The sequence below is a fragment of the Bradysia coprophila genome, chromosome X (assembly GCF_014529535.1).
Source record: "Bradysia coprophila strain Holo2 chromosome X, BU_Bcop_v1, whole genome shotgun sequence".
Taxonomy (NCBI): Eukaryota; Metazoa; Arthropoda; class Insecta; order Diptera; family Sciaridae; genus Bradysia; species Bradysia coprophila.
This window is the reverse complement of record NC_050737.1, coordinates 5,782,184-5,802,188: the sequence shown is the minus strand read 5'-3', so window position 1 is coordinate 5,802,188 and position 20,005 is coordinate 5,782,184. Positions and strand designations below refer to the sequence as shown.

The 20,005-nt window shown below is 37.1% G+C and overlaps 2 protein-coding genes and 2 long non-coding RNA genes across 6 annotated transcripts; all 4 read right to left on the bottom strand.

The window, feature by feature from the left end:
• Nucleotides 1-480: 480 nt before the first annotated feature.
• LOC119085457 lies at nucleotides 481-2,295 on the bottom strand. The gene is made up of 5 exons (XR_005089299.1): nucleotides 2,166-2,295; nucleotides 1,185-1,380; nucleotides 952-1,115; nucleotides 767-884; nucleotides 481-710 (listed from the first exon to the last, which is right to left on the bottom strand). It is a non-coding gene; the product is annotated as an uncharacterized LOC119085457 (long non-coding RNA).
• A 2,913-nt stretch (nucleotides 2,296-5,208) lies between these two features.
• On the bottom strand, nucleotides 5,209-15,797 carry LOC119085442 (CTP synthase-like). 2 transcript variants are annotated; one of them, XM_037195865.1, is made up of 6 exons: nucleotides 15,462-15,795; nucleotides 14,127-15,211; nucleotides 13,672-13,816; nucleotides 13,489-13,612; nucleotides 13,225-13,421; nucleotides 12,864-13,078 (listed from the first exon to the last, which is right to left on the bottom strand). In XM_037195865.1, the coding sequence occupies exons 1-6, from the start codon at nucleotides 15,682-15,684 to the stop codon at nucleotides 12,951-12,953; spliced, it is 1,902 nt and encodes a 633-aa protein (XP_037051760.1). In that variant the 5' UTR covers nucleotides 15,685-15,795; the 3' UTR covers nucleotides 12,864-12,950. The 2 variants fall into 2 exon arrangements, with proteins under 2 accessions (XP_037051768.1, XP_037051760.1); XM_037195873.1 differs by lacking the exons at nucleotides 12,864-13,078; nucleotides 13,225-13,421 and adding an exon at nucleotides 5,209-5,734 and having other exon boundaries at nucleotides 15,462-15,797.
• Nucleotides 9,738-10,850, bottom strand: LOC119085467. Of its 2 annotated transcripts, none has more exons than XR_005089304.1 (3): nucleotides 10,609-10,850; nucleotides 9,981-10,089; nucleotides 9,738-9,922 (listed from the first exon to the last, which is right to left on the bottom strand). It is a non-coding gene; the product is annotated as an uncharacterized LOC119085467 (long non-coding RNA). The 2 variants fall into 2 exon arrangements; XR_005089305.1 differs by lacking the exon at nucleotides 10,609-10,850 and adding an exon at nucleotides 10,181-10,354.
• Nucleotides 15,798-16,443: 646 nt separating the features above from the next.
• On the bottom strand, nucleotides 16,444-18,644 carry LOC119085433 (protein C3orf33). Its single transcript, XM_037195853.1, has 6 exons — nucleotides 18,366-18,644; nucleotides 18,143-18,202; nucleotides 17,903-18,079; nucleotides 17,693-17,836; nucleotides 16,741-16,904; nucleotides 16,444-16,678 (listed from the first exon to the last, which is right to left on the bottom strand). The coding sequence occupies exons 1-6, from the start codon at nucleotides 18,438-18,440 to the stop codon at nucleotides 16,573-16,575; spliced, it is 726 nt and encodes a 241-aa protein (XP_037051748.1). The 5' UTR covers nucleotides 18,441-18,644; the 3' UTR covers nucleotides 16,444-16,572.
• Nucleotides 18,645-20,005: the final 1,361 nt, after the last annotated feature.

The following is a 20,005-nucleotide window of genomic DNA, read 5'->3' as shown; positions in this document are numbered from 1 at the left end:
TAAGAAAGCTCAAAATTCCTGAGAAAAAAAAAGTTTGAAAAAAATTAGTCTTAGGTGGACTCGAACCCCCGACCTTCATAAAACTTGTGTTTGTAAGCCGACGCTCTACCGTCTGAGCTAATGAGTTACTTTCATCGGACTGTATAAAGTAGAATTTTTTGCGACATCTGACAATTTAAGTCACTCGAGTCCACTATTTCCTTTAGCTTTTCAAGCTTAGTTTCTGTTGGAGCTAACTCCTCAATGCTTCAGATTATTTCACTTAAATTTGGTTTTAGGATACTTACCTAAAGATGGTATATGACGAAAAGGTCTAGCACCTAGACAATTTTGAGTCTTGACAAATTCCAACGTTGCGAATTATTAGAGAAAGTATTGCTTTTATGGCTTATCAACTACGTGACAGATTTACTGAGAGTTCTGCAAATTCTTTATCCAATTCACCGACCCAAATATGAATTGAAAAGCACAAACTCCTTTGATTGTGGCGTTTATTATGGAATTCTGTGCACAAATATTCCATGACTTAATTCCATCACAGCTTTCATTCCGAATGATTTTCTAATCTCAATTCTACGTTGATAAAACAAAACGAAGAACCACTGGCTGGCGATGCCTAATGATTACCGACTTTGGACGATCCAGCCGATGTGCGTTAAACAGGATGTTACTTTCTGCATGCTCATGATTTTGAAGTCAGCCTAACATTTCTGAAAATGCAAATTTGGTTAGAGATCGCAATGTCGATACATTTGCACGTTTTTACATAGGAAGTTCGTCATGGTGGGGAAGTGGCAGGAAGTAAGAATTCAGCATTTCGTCAGAAATATCTTCGAGTCTTGATCGTTTCCACTTGACTTCATCGAGTATCATTGCTCGCTAGCCTTGAAATGATGATTGAAAGTTGACTAAAAACACAGATTACGAATCGTTAAGAATTAATTAGCGAACCTTTGACCCTCTCCCTACGTTTAGCGTTTGTCGAGCCCATTCGGCCCATTCACGGCCGTCTCCTTTCAAAAATACTTCTTCCATTGATGATTCACCAAATGTTCGGTTCATTCTTTCGATACGTTCGGTTGATGTAAAGTCCGTTTTCATGTTTCCATGTTCACCTGGAGTATAAAGCGATCATTCAAAATTCAACATGAAAATTGAAATGCTTCATCGACTGGTATTCTTACGATATCGCCAATTGGACCACCTTATTCAACTATGCGCACTTGCGGTGTAATGTTCTCTTTCACTGATTATTACCCACACGTTCGCCGCATTATATTATTGAACGGCATTTGTGATAAGTAGAACCTTTTTCGTCAAATAGACGTTTCGATGACTTGCTGACAGATTTTCTCGGTAGTAATGTTACGAACACCTCACCTGAAAATTTAATAAAATTTTCTTATCGTCCTTGCAGTGGGTCTCAGTTTTAGTTCAAATAAACAGATAGGAGCTGTGTCTGTACAATGCATCCAAAAAATATCCGCTTTCAACAACACGCTAAAAAGCCTAAAACCGCCGCCCAAGAGAGACATGGATGTTAATATTGCGAAGAGCATATGGTCACTTGCAGTTAGTTTTCATTTCTTCTGATAGGTACGGTTGACCCACTAACATTTTAACAGACAATTCAGGGAGAGTTGAAGTTTCGTCAGTTCTGTACTTGACAAATAATTCACATGAGAGTTACTTCGATATAGCGCATTACGGACATTTTTGGTTAGTTCTTCGAACTATGTGCTGAATTTATAGGTGTAGCACATTTTAAGATAATTTTTCATAATTCTCCACACTAAAAAAGGAGCTCCATGATAAATTTCATTTATTTTCCCAAGCTAAAAACTGATTTGTCTTGACACAAACCGAATGAATTATGATCAACCGTCCAGTATTTTCTACGGATCAGAATATTTCTCATAGACTTTGTTCGTTGAAATGCTCATAATAGGAACGAGAAATTGTGCGGAAATGACAACTTCAAATGTTTTCAGTTGACGAATAAAAGAAAACAAAACTGGACATTTATTCATATCTTTACTACTTCTTGGCTGCTCGATCCACAGAGCCTCATTAGAGAAATAGTTAAGGTCGTTGATTTCTAGTGTACTGGGCCCGAGTTCGACCCCAAAGCGTTCAATTTATTTCAATTTCTTTTTTTTACTTACTTTTTTTTAATTTCACTATTTTCGCTAATAGAAAAGGTTCTTTAGACCATCCAACAACATTTCCGTCATACATTCTTAGACCTTCTTGACAAAAAACTTCCACAGAACAAAAATGAAAGTTGCATCAACGACAACTCTGACGATACTGATTCGGATTTTCGTCCAACACTTGTCCGATCAAACTTCATCAGCTAAACAATAGTCCTCGTGTGTAGACACTAGATTGCGTGTGTGTGCTTTCGACTCGTTCTTGCGGCCATAGACTTGGATACAAAAACTCGTTTTATGCATTTCAATGTGTCCGTTTATTTTACAATTACTTGTACAATGTGTTCAGAAAAGATCTAACGAATACATTCGGAATGATCTGTTTCAGCTAAAATGTTGCTTCATCACCTACCACCGTGGCGCAGGTGGTAGCACTCGGGATCGAAAGACTGAAGCGCACCCAAAGACCGCAGGTTCGATTCCCGGGGAAAGTTTGGTTGAAAAGGGTTGTTCAGCCATCGGTTAACATTGACATTGTACATACAGCCCACGAAAGCTACCTTATCAGGTCCGTCCATTCTGTATAATTTAGCATTAAGTGTAAATATGTATAAATGTAAATATTAATTGGCCTGAGCTCCATCCGAGACCAAGCTTTTTGTAATTTTCAATTTTTTTTTTTCGTTTCCAGCAAATGTACAGCCCCATTCTCATCTAAATAAAAAACGAAACGAAAGAACTTTTTGAGAAGTGAACGAAAAAAGTTTCTTAACACTAGACATTCAATTTACATCGCGAATTAACTTTCAAATAAGTTTCAGAGAGAAAAGATTGTTCACTCAGTGAATATAATCGATTAACACACCAATTTTCACGTTTAGATTAAAACAGGACCCTTATTCTGGCCTTATTATTTTTTGAAATGAACTTACCTATTTCGCACGAAACCAATTTTTCCATGGTATGGCTGTAGGAAGATGCTATGAGCCACTATTAGACGATGATGTTAATTTGTCCATAGTTTGTTACAGCCGGACAGTATATACGTGCGTTTGCCCAGCAAAGTAGTGACTGATTTTGGTTTGTATGTTCTCAGACCTCTTTACCTCGCACTCACAATATTTTAGCTGAATCATAATTTCAGGATGTACATTATTGCAGATGCCATTGGTGGCATTTCTTCAGGTAAAAAAGAAATATTTTCTGAGATCCTTTTGCTAAACCAAATGTTTCGTTAGATGGTAACTAATCCTGGTTTCGTTGAAAATGGGTTTTAAGTAAATTGTGAAGTAGAATGAGTGTCGCCTTTATGACCACTTTTACAGTTGAAAAAAATGGGAACTGTAGGAAACGCGATTCACCACTATGGTTTTTTCGAAGAAGAAACAAAAAATTATATTTCCGTTCACATAATGTAACTCAAAAGGTGCAAAGGTTTTGGCAATGGATACTGTAAATAACAAATTCTCTACTACCTGAAGTGAATATCTGAAACAAAAAATTTATTTTTTTTTCCATTTGCCAAACAAAATTCATAAATCCCAGCTATAAAAATCCTTTCTATGTGAACGAGTCCGATTTGTCCGAAAATAAAATCAATATTTTCATTTTTATCCAATTCACCGGCTCAAATATACATTAAAGACCAAACATCCTTGAATCCGGACTTGTATTTATAGACGTTTGGAACAGACATTCGAAGAGTTTTTTCAAAAACAATTCCGAATGATTTTTCTATATTGACTCCTAACAATCATGAAATGATCAAACTAATAGCCACTGTCATACGGATTACACATTGCGGAATGGTTATTGACAATAACAGATAAGTTTTTATTTTTGGGTTTAAAACACAACCAATTTTTAATTGTTTCGATCACAGAGATTAATTCCTGTTACCTCCTATAAAAAAGATTTTCGGTTTATATATAGTGAGAAAGGTAAAATATTTGAGTAAAAAAATTTATTCAATAGTGGGACTCGAACCCCCGACTTTCATAATATTTATGCTTGTAAGCTAACGCTCTACCACCTGAGCTAATGAGCCACTGTCAAGGGGCTAAAAAAAGTTATATTTTCGACGACATCTGATAATTTAACTCAATTGAGTCGACTACTTCCTAAATTTTAAGCTTAATATCTGTTATTATTTCACCAAAATTGGTTTCATGGACACTTACCTTTTGGCGAACAGGACTATCACACAATATCTGACAATTTAATAGCTGCACCTACGAAATTTAAGGTTTTGGCAAATTCCAAAGTTGCGAATGTTGGAGAGAGGATTGCTTTAGTGGATGATCAACTATAGTATACATGGAAACCGTGGACTCTTCAGCATCGTCGGCTCACATGGAATGCACGACCTATTTACTGAGACTTACGACCCAAATGTGGATTGAAAAGCACAAACTCTATGACGTCTTTTATGGTATTCTGTGTACAAATTACAAATATTCCAAGACTTATTTCCATCACAGTCTCATTCCGAATGATCTTCCTTAAGAATGATTCGCAATTTTGTAGTGAACTGATGTCGTTGCGCGATGTCGGGGAATCTGGTACACGGTGCCAAAAGAACACATTTTTAAACTAAGTAAAAGGTGAAATCGCACAGGCCCGCGTTCTGATTGCACGTGAACATTTCCTATCTGTTCAATAAGAGAGGAAAGTCCAGCTACCACGAAATTTGAAATATCTTTAAGGCGTTCTTCAAAATTGTATGCCTACAGCCTCGAGTGTCGATCTAAATATCTAGTGTGTAAAAACGCATTCAAAATGTGTAAATTTCGTTTAGATGGCTCGATAATCCAATTTTGAAGATTCGATTATCGGTTCATGTAAGTAAATATTACCGCGCATGCCATTTTCAACAACACGGTTCAGCCTTTAACACCAAATTGGTTACTGGACCGCGAGCAATTGTTATTTGTCGATTAACATGTGACGTCGTTCATCGTATGATCGATGTGGAAAAATGAGATGAAATTCACAAGCAAAGACTGTAAGGTTTACGAAATTGTCAATAACAAGAACTCTAAAATTTGTTTCATCTTCCTTTCAAAAATGCTTTATTTTCATGAATTTAACGTACAATTCTACAATATGTGTCTCCCAAAGTCAGTGAGACGACCAAGCTTTCTATTTATAATTTTCTCCAGATTCATCTGTACTATGAACCTTTTCATTCGGTTTGAAACATGAACTATGCCCATCAATACGAGGACTTGCCTCCCCATCTGTTGAAATTGAAATGTTTAATTGAATAGCAGCGTCGATCGTACACCTCGTACACTATGATTCGTGACTCTATTTCACGTCATGCTGGTTATAAGATCTTTGTCGTCACTGTTCTAACATTTAGTGCATTTAGTTTAGACAGACACTAAACGGATTCATTGTTGTCATTTTTGCTGATTCGTAATTCTTAAATCTGAACTAGTTAGCTAACACTACTCATATCACAAAATTAAGCTTAAAAACGGCAGACACAGTTACAGTGGTCGAGTAAGATATTCCGGATGCATTGTAATGCCACATATTATGGAAGATCATCCAGTTCAACTACTTCCATACGTTTTCTGAAATACGAAAAGAAACAGCAAATTAATCAGTCGTTACTCGGCAGTGGTGCACACAGTCATTTATCATTTATCGATTTCGATACTCGGACTGACTCAATACAATTTTTGACTATGTCTGACTTTGATTTTCTCCCAAGACTTCACGACATAATTCCGTAATTACTTAATTGAGAGTGGAAATATTTTCTAGCAGACGACGGCACTCTTACCTTCAATCGCAGTGCGAATTCGATGACTTTCCTTCGATGTCGCCAATTGTACCACCCATTTCAACTATGCACAATTAAATTGCGCTGTAATGTTCTCTTTCACTGATTTGTTAGCCACACGTTGAGATCTACTCCTGAATGGCATTTGCCACGTCGTTCCCTTTGGATGACTTGCTGATACATTTTTCCGATAGTATCGTCATTCTCACTATGCAGTTTGATATCGCGGAAACATTGATAGTAGGTGAGATTCAAGCCCACCTCTCCACCGTCATCCAAACGAAGAGCTCGCCTGAAAATTCAACAAAATGGAATAATTGTCTTTTCTGTGTGTCTCAGTTTCGATTCAAATAAGTACATATCTTCTGCCCGAGCTGTGTCAGTGGGAGAAGATTATGACGTGTCCTAAATGATCTCACTTTCGTCACGAGTCTAGGCATTTTGCGTGCTATAACACGGAACAAATCCTAAAAACCGCAGGCCAAAATAGACTTGCACATTGCTATTGCGAACAACATAAGTATATGGTAACGTGCAGTAAGTATCAGACACTTCAGGGAGAGTTGAAGTATCGTCAGAGTGATTGGCTAGTTAGTTCGACATGATGCATGTACGGATATTTTTGGTAAGTTCTTCGAATTATACGCTGAATTCATACGTGTACACAGCACACGATGGCGATATTTTATGGTAGAGTTACTTAAAACGAAACCATTTTTTTCAATAATTTCCCATAATAGTTCAAAATTAAAAGGAGTTCCATGATAGGTTTCATTTAATTTATCTTAGCTCCAAATTTCTAAATTATGTCAATGGACATTTTGATGTGTTGCTTTTTGTGGTCATTATATTCTCTACGGATCAGAATATTCCTTATAAACTTTATTCCGAAAAATGTTCATGATGCGGACTGTGCAAAAATGTCAATTTCGTTTACCGTTTTCAGTCATCACTTCACTACTTCAATCAGCATAGCCTCATTTGAGTAATAGTTAAGGTCGTTGATTTGTGGTGAAATGGGAACGCGGTTCGATCTCAGCATCTTTTTTGATTTTTTTTTCTCAATTATACTTACAAAATATTTTCTTCCGTTTCATTTCACTATTTTCGTTGACAGTAAAATTTGTAAGACCATAGAACATCGTCATAAATTGTGAAACCTTCTTGGCAAGTCTACTCTGAAAAAAGACTTTCACAGAACAAAAATGAAAGTTGCATCACCGACAACTCTGACGATACTGATTCGGATATTCGTCCAACACTTGTGCGATCAAACTTCACCAGCTGAACAATGGTCCCCTTGTGCTGTCCACGTATGTGTGTGGTCCACTCGCTCTAGCATTGGCAATAAATTTAGATATGAAAACTCGTTTTATGCGTTTCAATGTGTCCGTTTATTTTCAATTATTTGTTCAACGATGTTCACCCGAATATTTGCCGAATGATCTGTTTCAGCTAAAAACGTTGCTTCATCACCTATCACCGTGGCGCAGGTGGTAGCACTCGGGATCGAAAGACTGAAGCGCACCCAAAGACCGCAGGTTCGATTCCCGGGGAAAAAGATTGGTTGAAAAGGGTTGTTCAACCGGTTGATATTGTACATTCAGCCCAAACTAACACCAAAAGTTACCTGCCCAAGTAAACTTCCGTACTAAACACTCTAAGTGTCAAGACCCACTATAAGTGTAAATCTGTGATGTGATATGTACATATCAACTGGGTCCGAGACCAATCTTTTTTTTTATTTTTTTTTATTGCTTCCAGCAAATACTCAGCTCCATTCTCATCTAAAAAAAACGAAACGAAAGGATTGTTTTAGGAGTGAAAGTTTCTTAATACTAGGAATTCAATTTAGTTCGCGAGTTGACCTAATATCTTTTAGAGAAAAAAATTGTTCGGTGCACGAGACAATCCATTGGAACATAAATTTTCAGTATCTGTTTTTCACATAAATCATGCTAAATTTCTGCAGAACTGCGCTAATCGATAACAAGGCAACTTGCTTGCATTTTCCTAATTTTTTTGTTATTAAAGAAGCGAAAAATGTCTTCACACCTTCGATGACTAACATGTTTCCTTTTACAACCAAACGAGCGATTTTAGTTTTACAAATTATGTTCAATTAATGTTAAGATCAAATTAAAACCGATATTGTACGCCCTACACTAATTTGTAATTTTCCGAAAGCTTTGTGACCTTTTACTCAAAAATATTTTGCTTGAGAAATAAGTCTGAAATCTTTTACATGTTTTCCACTAAGACATTTTCGATTTGAATGACACTTAAGGCTGAAAAATCGCTAAAACGAGATCGACTTTGTAGGTGCACATTTTCACTATTTAGTCACGCAAAATTTAGCAACTCTAAAGAAAATTGCCAAGTGGATAAATGAAATGGACTATGAAACATGATCTTCATGACTTCAAGCTGCTTATGTTTGGAAAAACCGAGCGAAAAAATTAGCGGCCACCGAAATGGTCGGCCACCGGAATACCTTAAGCACATTCACTGAAGAAAATCTACAGAATTTTACTCCAATTTTCACTTTTAGACTTAGAACGTATACTCGTTCCTTTGCAATTATTTTGTGTCGCAATGAACTTACCTATTTCGCACGAAACCAATTTTCCCATGGTATGGCTGTAGGAAGATGCTATGAGCCACTATTAGACGATGATGTTAATTTGTCCATAGTTTGTTACAACCGGACACTATATACGTGCGTTTGCCCAGCAAAGTAGTGACTGATTTTAGTTTGTACGTTCTCCGACCTCATTACCTCGCACTCATAATATCCGCTTGAAACATCATTGTTGCGAAATTTACTTTTCAGATGAATAATAATTTCAGTATGTCTTCAGGTAAAAAATAAATATTTTCCGAAATCCTTTTGCTAAACCAAATGATTCGTTCGACTGTAAAATAATCTCGGTTTCGTTGAAAATAGGTTTTAAGTAAATTCTTAAGTAGAATGAGTGTCGCCTTTATGACCACTTTTACAGTTGAAAAAAATGGGAACCGTAGGAAACGCGATTCACCACTGTGGATTTTTCGAAGAAGAAAAAAATCATATTTTCGTTTACATTATGTAAATGTGCGAAGGTTTGTAGAAACAAAAAAAAACCAAATAACCAAAATACCAAATTCTCTACTACCTGAAGTTAACATGTGAAACCAAATTTATTTTTTAAAATTTGCAAAGCAAAAATTCTGAACTCACTGTCCTATCTAACTGTAAGAGTTCGATTGATAGGAAAATGATATGATCACTTTTACCTTTACCTCATGTGTCGATGAATTCAGATCTGTGCTATGGACTTACGTGAACAAATATTTTTATTCCTACAATCATGAAATGAAACTAATAACCACTATGTAACCCATATAAAAATTATTTTCAATGAGAAAGCTAAAAAATCCTATACTTTAACAAAAAAAAAAAATTGGAACATGGTGGACTCGAACCCCCGACCTTAATAAAAATTGTGTTTGTAAGCGGACGCTCTACCATCTGAGCTAATGAGCCACTGTCGTCGGACTGAATAAAGCAGAATTTTCGACGAATTTTTGATAATTTATTTCAATCCGAGTAGAGTAAAACCCGTTTTTAAACATAACTTCTGTCCAGTTTAACTGATCAATGCTATACACCACTCAATGACCGACCATTTCATAGCTGCGCCTAAAACGTTTGTATTCTTAACAAATTCTAATGTCGCGATATGATGAAGAAAGGATTGTTTCACTGCCTCAAATATGGATTGAAAAGCTCAAACTCTTCTGATTGTGACGTTTATTATGAGATTCTGAGCACAAATATTTCATCACTTATTTCCATCACAGCAGTCTCATTTCGAATGATTTTTATTTGAACCCATTGATGAAACATGATGCGTCTCCTAATGATTAGCAACTTGGTAGTGAACTCTTTTGTCATTGCGTGCAAAACGGGATGACAATTTCGAAGTCAGCTTTTCTGAAAATACAATTGTGGGTAAAAAGATCGCAGTGTAGATATATTTGCAAGTTTTTACATGGGGTGACGTAGTTGGGAAGTGGCAGGAAGTATAGATGCATCATCTCGTCAGAAATATTTTCAAATCTTGATCCACTTGTCCTCATCCAGTATCATTGTTCGGTAGCCTAAGAAAGAATGATGAGTGAAATTGAATGCGGGCACAGTTACTCGTGTTGATTTCTAATCGTAAGAATTCGTTTGGAAATACTAGCGAACCTTTGATAAAGTCATGGGAGTCCAAATGACTCATGTATAGACGGTATATCATCTGCATACACTCTACTAACGAAAGTCCAGGGCACTTGACGAAAAAAACATTCAAAATTCGTCGGTGAGCTGAGCAGCCATAAATAAACCTAAATTGATCGTTTCACATAACTTTCAGTCAATGCCCAGTCTTTCCCATATAGAAGCCAAGTTTTCCTTGTAGTCTCGGCAGAAAGGATGAATGTATCCTATTTTTGAGTCATAGCTGGTCGGGGAAAATCTCGGACATAGCCATCGGCGATGCGTTCTGCAGCTGTTAATTGAAATACTAACTTACGAACCCATTACAAATCAATCGATCATATACACAAATGTGGGTTTCAGGCATGCAAACGAACACAACAAATTAAGACATTTGTATTTTTTCATCACTTTACTGCTTCTTGGTTCCTGAATTCACAGCGCCTCGTTTGAGTAGTAGTTAAGGTTGTTGAGTTGTAGTGTACTGGACCCGAGTTCGATCCTAGCGTCTATTTTGATTTTTTTTTTCGTTTCATTTCACTATTATCGTTGATAGATACATTTCTTTAGACCCTGCAACAACATCAGTTCTTAAACCTTCTTGATAAGGCTACTCTGTAAACAAACTTTCGCAGAACAAAAATGAAAGTTACGTCAACAATAACTCTGACGATACTGATTCAAATGATTCTTCCAACACTTGTGCGATCAAACTTCATCATCTGAACGATAGTCCTTTTGTAAGCAAATAGATTGCGTGTGTGTGCTGTTCATTAGCTCTAGCATCGGCAATAGGTTTTGATACTAAAACTCGTTTTAAATTTTTCAATGTGTCCGTTTATTTACAATTCCTTGAACGACAATATGTTCACGCACGAATACATTCCAATTGATGTGTTTCAGCTAAAACTTTGTTTCATCACCTATCACCGTGGCGCAGGTGGTAGCACTCGGGATCGAAAGACTGAAGCGCACCCAAAGACCGCAGGTTCGATTCCCGGGGAAAAAGATTGGTTGAAAAGGGTTGTTCACCCAGTTGATATTGTACATACAGCCCAAAACTTGTCACACATGATTTGATTCCTAACAAAAAAAACCGTCCGTACTATTACACTAAGTGTACAAATATGCATGTAAATATTAACTGGGTCCGAGACCAATCTTTTTTTCATTTTTTTTATTGATTAAACCAAATGCATAGCTTTATTCTTATTTAGTTAAATAAAAAACGAAATAAAGGATTATTTAAGGAGTGATACAAGACGAAAAGGCTCTTATCACTAGAAAAAAAAAAAAATTGTTTCATTCGATGGATTCGGTGCAATCGATTGACACTCAAATCTTCCGTTTCTGCTTTTCACATAAATCATTTGAAATTTTTGTTAATTAGAACATATCGAGAAATAGGAACGCAATTTTCTTGCACTTTCCCAATGTTTTAAGAAGTTAAGAAATGCTTCAGACATTCAATGGCTAATGTTTGGTTTCATAGTCAAGCGAGGGACTTTAATTTTTACAAGCTTTATGTTCAATTAAGGTAAAAATCAATTTTAAACCAGCATTTTCTCTAAAATCTAATTTTCCGAAAGCTTCGGGTTGTCAGAAAACTGTTGGAATCCTCCGAATATCAGCGTCAGGACGAATAAAATGACTTAAGCTCAATCCGAATATGGTTTTATTACGAGTAATAGAATTTAGATGTAGTTTCCGAGAAAGTTCCAAACAGAATGAACAAAGTATGTTCACAACTTACTAGATTGTATATTAAGTAGGTTGCTACAATCCAACAAAACACAGTCGCTCTACTGAATAATACCCATTACTTTCTGAAAACCGTCTACGTAAAAATTTGTAAAGATTCAAAGCTATTCTCTGATATTTGGTCATAGTTACGAGACACCCCTGAGCCACACTCATGATAATTTGTCTCCATCAATCTAAAAGTTTTTGTTGGTGGTTTCAGCTTTCACACGTTTATACCATAACTAACGTTGAGGAAAGGCCACGTTTAACCTTTCACATGCGGTCTTTCATCTGTTATCGATAATGACGACAAAAATAATGACAATCTCTGGGTAATATTGTGGTTTATATAGTAAAATGCATGTTAAAAAAAATTGAAGTACAAGATTTGAAATCAAAAGATTAAAAATACTTTGATCGATGGAAGTAATAGACCCAATACTTTTTATTATGCTTGACATCAGTAACAGGTTAAAGAAATTCGAAGTGCCGTTTAGCATGTTTCAAATTTGTATGCCTACAGCCTCGCGTGTCGATGTACACATCAGACGCTAGTATCATTCGGTTGCATTGAACGTTTTTCTCAAGTCATGGACAGTTTTACTTATCGTCACTTTTCAATACCCAATCGACGTCAATACAAATTGAATTCCGTTTCGACAGATTTCCATTCAACAATTTCGTTGCGATGACACGACCATCCAATTTTGGAGAATCGATTTTCGGTTCATGTAAATATTTTCGCGCATGTCAATTCAACAACACGGTTCAGTCTTGAACATCGATAAGCAAGTGACGTCGTTCCAAATATTTCCATAGTTCGATATGCACGTAAGAAATGAAGTGATCAGAGATCGATGTGAACAAAGGAGACGAAATTCGCAAGGAAGAAAGGACTGTACAAGAACAAAAACTCTAAAATTTGTTTCATTTTCCTTTCACAAAAAACTTTATTTTCGTGACCTTAATGTACAATTCTACAATTCTAAAGTCAGTGTGCTAGCAACCTAGCTTTCTATTTATAATTATCTTCAGATTCATCTGTACTATGAACGCCATTGCCATTCACATGACCATTGAAAACATGTTCATTCGGTTTGAAATATGAACTATGCCCATCAATACGTGGACTTGCCTCCTCATCTGTTGAAAATGAAATTTTTATTTAAATAAAATGCAATGAAAACGACAGCGGCGATAAATGTCTTCTATGTATAGTTTACGATCCGCGACAGCCATTCCAATTAAAAGACCTTTATCGTCACTGCTATATTTAGTCAATTTTTCACCTGAACTAATGTCACTCATATCACGAGGTGACAAGCGACAGCCCTGATCGAGAAATTTTTCCAATTTTCTAACCGAAGCCAAAATTAGGCCCAAAAACGGCGGAGATGGTTTCAGTGGTCGAGAAAGATATTCGGGGTGGAACTGTACTGCCACATAATACGGATGATCATCCAGCTCAGCTATTTCCATACGTTTTCTGAAATAGAAAAAGAAAAGGATTTCAGCAAATGAAACTCGTTGCTCGGCTGTGTGACGCGGTGTACCCTTCAGTATCAGTAGCCACAAATTGCAGTCCATGTTTCTGCAATTCGTCAACGTAATTTGGATTTACTTCGTAGCGATGACGATGCCTTTCTTTGATGGAACTTTTGTTGCCGTACAGTTGTCCTGTGAATAAACGCCATGGTTACGAAATGAAATCCAAAGATTAATTGAATTGTTCGTACTTATGACACTTGTGTCATTATTTCTAAACACGCTTGTCCTAGCTCCAAGACGCATTGTGCCACCTTTGTCTTCTGGTGTAAATTCGGGCATGTCAATCACCAGCTTGTGTTCAGTGTCGGGGTCTATTTCGGTTGTGTTGGCTTTCTAAACGTGCAACGAAATTATGATAAAATGTAAGCGTCATTCGAGAGAGTCAATAGCGCCCAAGTCAAAATGATTTTTTTTTGTCGAAAACCAACCCAATATTTCCTATAAATCACGAGAGTATAGCGGAATAGCGGATCTCATTTAACAACTTCCTATTAATACTACGCGGACTGTCTCAATCCAATTACTCGACTTTAAAATTTGACTCTTATTTCCCACTTTTCTCCCTCGACTTCCCTGCGTAATTCAGTAATTTCATCTCAAATTGAAAATGAAAATATTTTCTAGTCGACGACGACACTCTTACCTCCAAATGAAGTACGTTCCGTGCAAATTCAATGACCGAAGCTTGCAGTCCCAAACAGATACCCAGATACGGTTTTTTATTCTCTCGACACCATTTAGCCGCTAAAATCTTTCCTTCCATGCCACGTGAACCGAAACCACCCGGTACAATAACACCATCGCTGCGCGACATAATCAGCCAGGCTTCGTGAAATTTGGTCTGGTCCTCGAATTTCGTTTTATAATCCAAATGCGATGCATCAATGAATTTCAAATTCAATTTGTAGCCAGCCGAAGTAGCCGCATGTTGTAAGGACTTCGTAACGGATGCGTACGAATCTTCTAATTTGGTGTACTTTCCCACCAATGCTATATTCACTTCTCGCGTTATTTTGTCCATTTTCTTGGCCAAATCTCGCCACTGGTGCAGGTATTTGATTGGTCTGGGAGATTTGATGTCAAGTTTGAGTCGATCTTTTAAAAAGTCGATGATGTTGTGCGCGTCCATAATCAGTGGTACATGATATATGGAGGACATATCGGGAATACAAATTACTTCGTTGGCTGCCACATCGCAGTACATACTGATCTTTTCTTTGACATCTTGTGGTACAGCTTTTTCGGAACGGCATACAATTAGATCGGGTGTCAGACCGAGCCGTCGAAGTTCGCGTACACTCGCTTGCGTTGGCTTAGTTTTCGGTTCGCCTGTCGACCGGGGCGTCGGAATCAACGACACATGAACGCAACACAAATTTTCACGGCCAATTCGATATTGGAATTGTCGGAATGCTTCAACGAATGGCATTCCTTCGATATCGCCGATTGTACCACCCAATTCGACTATGCACACTTGCGGTGTGATGTTCTCTTTCACAGGTTTGTTAGCCACACGTTCGACCCACTCTTGAATGGCATTCGTGATATGCGGAATGACCTGAACCGTTTTTCCCAAATAGTCGCCACGTCGTTCCCTTTGGATGACTTGTTGATAGATTTTTCCGGTAGTAATGTTATTCTCACTGTGCAGTGTGATATCGAGAAAGCGTTCATAGTTTCCGAGGTCCAAGTCCACCTCTCCGCCGTCATCCAATACGAATACCTCGCCTGAAAATTTAACAAAATTCATTATCGTCTTGTTGTGAGTCTCAGTTTTGATTCAAATAAACAGAGGGACAGAATTAATTGAGCACAGAAAGGGACAACTACCCCACGCGAACTACATTCATATGTCGTTTTGAATCTGTTATCACTAACGAGAGATTCAACAGGCTTCAAAGAGTCCACCCTTGAATTAAAGATTGATTTGATTTTGACTGTGTCCATATGCTTATCCTTACTCCTTATTGCCGCCTACCGTGCTCATATGGTGAAAAAGTTCCAGCATCAATATTTATGTACGGATCAATTTTTATAGACGTGACCGGAATATCGCAACTGTTCAGCAACGTTCCAAACGAACTAGATATAACTCCTTTTCCCACTCCGCTGATGACACCTCCAGTTACTAAAATATATTTCATTTTTTGTCGACTGTAGCTACTAACTAAACGCACTAGAGGTGTTAATCGACTGCACATAATATGTACACACTTAAAACAGAGCCATGTATGTGACGTGACACACAACCACAATCCGAAGCACGTTTCTCTTTGCGAATGATAATATTTTGACCTATGACAGTTGTGACGTCGTTCGTGGAAATTCGTGAAAATCTTTTTTTTAAATGTCATCACATTGGAGTGAACATAGCGGGAATTGCTGGAGGAAATTTGAATAAGGATGGAGGTCTATGGTGTGAATGAACCATTGTAATGGAATAAGAGAGTTCTATTTGAGTATTCATGGATGGCCGAGATACTTCCGATCCTCGACCATCCACAACATTCGAGCATTCTCAATTTTCGATGATTGCTTTTCCTTGTAGACTGTAGAGTCACTGTCGAGGATCCGTTGTTCTGAAGAATTCGTTACGATCGATAGCTCATAACCCTAGAATCGAGTCTCGATGGTCTCGTTGGAATTGTTGTTGGAGAAAATCATTGTGACAGAGGTGCTTGCTACGGCAGCAACAGTATGGTTATGATAAAACGGTGCACTGACAGTCATTAACACCGTTTTCATAAAGTAGCTACAGCTGCTTAACAGACACCTGTTTCCAGAGTTTTTCTACAGAAGTTCAGTGACTGAACTTTCAGGGGTTCTGATTAGACACTGGCCGATACCGGTACACTCACCTTATGTGATACTCATGAACTAAATGTTATGAGTAAATTAAGGAAAATTTAAACTTCGTATGATAGGCAGTGACGAGTACGATTCACGCAACATTTCCGGCATATATACAAATCTAAAATTTCTTTTATTGCACCAAATCAACAAGTAAAACAGCACATAACAAGTGTAATTAAGGCAATATTAACCGAACTTTAAGTCATATCCATTGAGACAATTTTAACAGTTTTGTTTTATCTGACAAGTTCAGGTAAACGTCGATTTTGTGGAAGGGCAGACATTATCGCTTTCGTCACATACTTCTGGATGATGTTGACTGGCCAGCGTGGCGGCGGTATCCTTAGAATATTTCATTTGAAATTAGCGAAAAGAAAGAAGGATTGAATGCGACAAACACTCACTTTTCTGCCCATAATCCAGTTCTTGTTCTCTTGGCCTTGTTCTGCAATTTGATCAAATTCTGAAAGTATCTTTGTAGTTCTTTGTCATTCTCTGTGTTGGTAGGATAATTCGTCACGTTTGCAAATCCAAGTTTGGTTAGACATTCGGCTAGATCGAGGACGGGCTGTAAGCAGACAGATAAAAGTTTCTGGTTAAAAAGGAATATGCATTTCTGGTCGTCAGATATTTTCAGATATTTCGTAATTTATCGATCAAATGATTCCTTTAATTATTATCTCTATTTCGTCAGATCAAAACTTAGTTCTGAAACCCCTTCTAAACCAAGTTTAAGTAGCTCCTCTAGGTTGAACGATTTTTCTCTAGACTTTCAGCTAACTGCTTGCTAAGACAATCCATATTTCGCCTTTGATAATCTTAGAATTGTACAACCGACGATGAATAGACCCTGTTCCTATGGATTAATTCAATAGTAACTTGGCTGTCAGCACAGATGTTCGTTCATGTTTATTACGTGAAATCGCCTGTGTATTTTCATCGAAGACAAGGTCACCCGTTATAGCATAGAAATTTCATTCTAAATTTATTCCAACTGAATCACAAAATGAAATTATTATTTTTAATCTGCTGTAATCTGATTGTGTTCGTCGATCGTTTCGCAATTAACGCGAAACTTTCATTGCAATGTACAGGTGAATATATCGTCGGATCGAATACTTAAATGAAAAATGGGCAGTCTAATTCACTTCACAAAAAATGGAGTGAAAATTCATATCTGGTAATCTATAAAAGCAACTTTTAAACTTTCCTATTCTTCCGAATATCGAATTTTGCAAGGCATGGAAGGGTTTATGGGATTCGAAGTCGCAATTCGACTAACTTCAAAAAGAAACTTTCTTTCGTAGATAAACTTGCACTGAATTTTGATCATGATCGATACCCAATTTCACTTACCTTTTGTGGCGACGAATCGACCAATAGCACCTGACACTCAACATGATCATCCTGTTTCGATAGAGGTAAAAATTTCACTTTGTGATTAACTGTTACTGACTGCAGCCATGAATATCCGTTGGCATTGATTTGAACTCCAGCTACCTGCATCACGACAACAAAAATATTTTATGACAAATAAAATTTGTTGTACCAGCAATGTAGTCATACCTTGACCGGCAAACGCTTCTTTGATGAAAAAAATATATTCAACGGGGGGCTATGGTTCACCCTAAGTAATGGGCCGGCATTTTGACTCGGTTCAATTGACGATACGGTTCCATGTTGCAGCACTTGATTTCGAATGAAATGATTTGGAATATCGGAAGGCTTACCGAATTTTGTTATCTGAAAGTAGATGTGTGTCTGTCACAATCAATGTTCGACATATTTGATTATAGACACTCATACCGGACGAATTTTATAACAGGCAACTGCGAAGAGAACACCAGATACAGTGTAGATGCCAATCTATCGGTGAAACAAGAAAATCATTCAATCGAACTGCACCGCTTATCGATAAATTTGGTTTTATTGCAACCTTCGCGTTTAATCTCGAACACCGATTCAGATTGCGACACAATCATTTTTTACGAAACATATTTGTACAAGATTCCACATAACATTTACTAACCTCAACACCCTTGGTATCTCGTTCCATATAGTCGCAAAATTTGTCATAATAGGAATTCAATCGATTTGCGATCATTTTTAATCATTAAAATAAACAGAAATTTCGTAATTTAAACTAATTTTTTTGCCAAATTTTATTTTTGGAGTATTACTTCACGTTTAGCGTTTTTAAAATAAATAATTCAAATAGACAACATAAATGTATAATACACGTACATAATTGTATGTGACATAAAAATATCAACAACAGGATGGGGAGGGGATGAGTGATATTGTATTTGACAGTTTTGATGTCATGTGACGAAAACTCTTTTAATGCCATCTATTTGGCACGGGGAGACTAAAATCGACGCGCATCAATTTTAAATCCAAAAAATTCCGAGACTCGAAACAAATTTTCATTTTTCTACGCATTCAGACGAACATTTTTGGAAATTTTTCTGACACATCACAGAGTCTTCACAATTGACCTAGTTATTCAACTACTACTCTACAGACGAAGACGAAGAAGCAAAAGACAAACTTCCATAAATTACTAAGAACAGTCTGACGAGCTATTGGTCATTCACATTTGAAGTGCCTTGAATTTCGATTGTACAAAGGTATCGCGAATTCAGTCGTAAGGCTTTCTTCCAACATAATAATAAATCACGGTGGGAACGAACTTTAAATAAAAGTGTAAGTTAACATCCCGGGTTTTTGCATAAGATAGTTAGGTGAGATAGCTCTAGATTGCGAGTAGAACGACCTCGATGCAAAACTCTTTCATCAATATTTATTGTACAGGATCAAGCATGGTATATTTGGTATCGTTGTAAAGCTGAGGCTATCACCCCAGCTAGCACATTAGCAACACATTGAGATGAAATAATCCTACTAGATAGGTATAGAAGCGGCCAAAGTTTTCCGAGGGTAGCCTAAAAGTACAATTTCTCAAAATGTAACAGAGAACGTTGAATCAAAAATATTTTTTTTGCTATTCGAAAGGGTTTGGAAAACTAGTCTGGGATTATTAGTTAGAGGTTTCCTCAGTTGCTTCGTAAGTGAGATAACAGTCTTTCAATATGGTGAAAGTTTGACTTTCATCTGCTATTGCTCCCTCTATGAAGAAAATGTCGAGAGCAACAATTTTTACACTGGAAGTCTTAGAATTTGTACCTCTACCGATTCCAATGTCAGTCTTAAGTCCTCAGTGTTTCACAAGACCTGGCTGGTGCTGATGCTGGTTCTCCGAAACAGCTCAGGAGATTTTGCTAAAACTTGTTTACTTGAATAGCACTTCCCTCCCCCAACTTACTTATGAAAAAATCCGGAATGTTAGCTTACACTTTTATTTAAAGTTCGTTCAGCCCCACCGTGAAATGTCATCAGTGTTGATTTTTCGGTCCATTAGTCCATACAAACTGAATCTTATGAATATGCACAGATCCAACGCACTTCAAGCATGAGTGGTACTCTAAATAGGGTACTGAAACTTGACTTGACAGTGTGTCACACAACTGTACAACACTGTAAAAAACCATTTCATACAAAAGAATACTCTATTTGGCAGCTGTCAACTATGATGATCACTTTCTATTGAAGTGCGTTGAGATCGAATTATAGTAGACTGATAGGTTAGAAAATAAGTGAATGAAATGG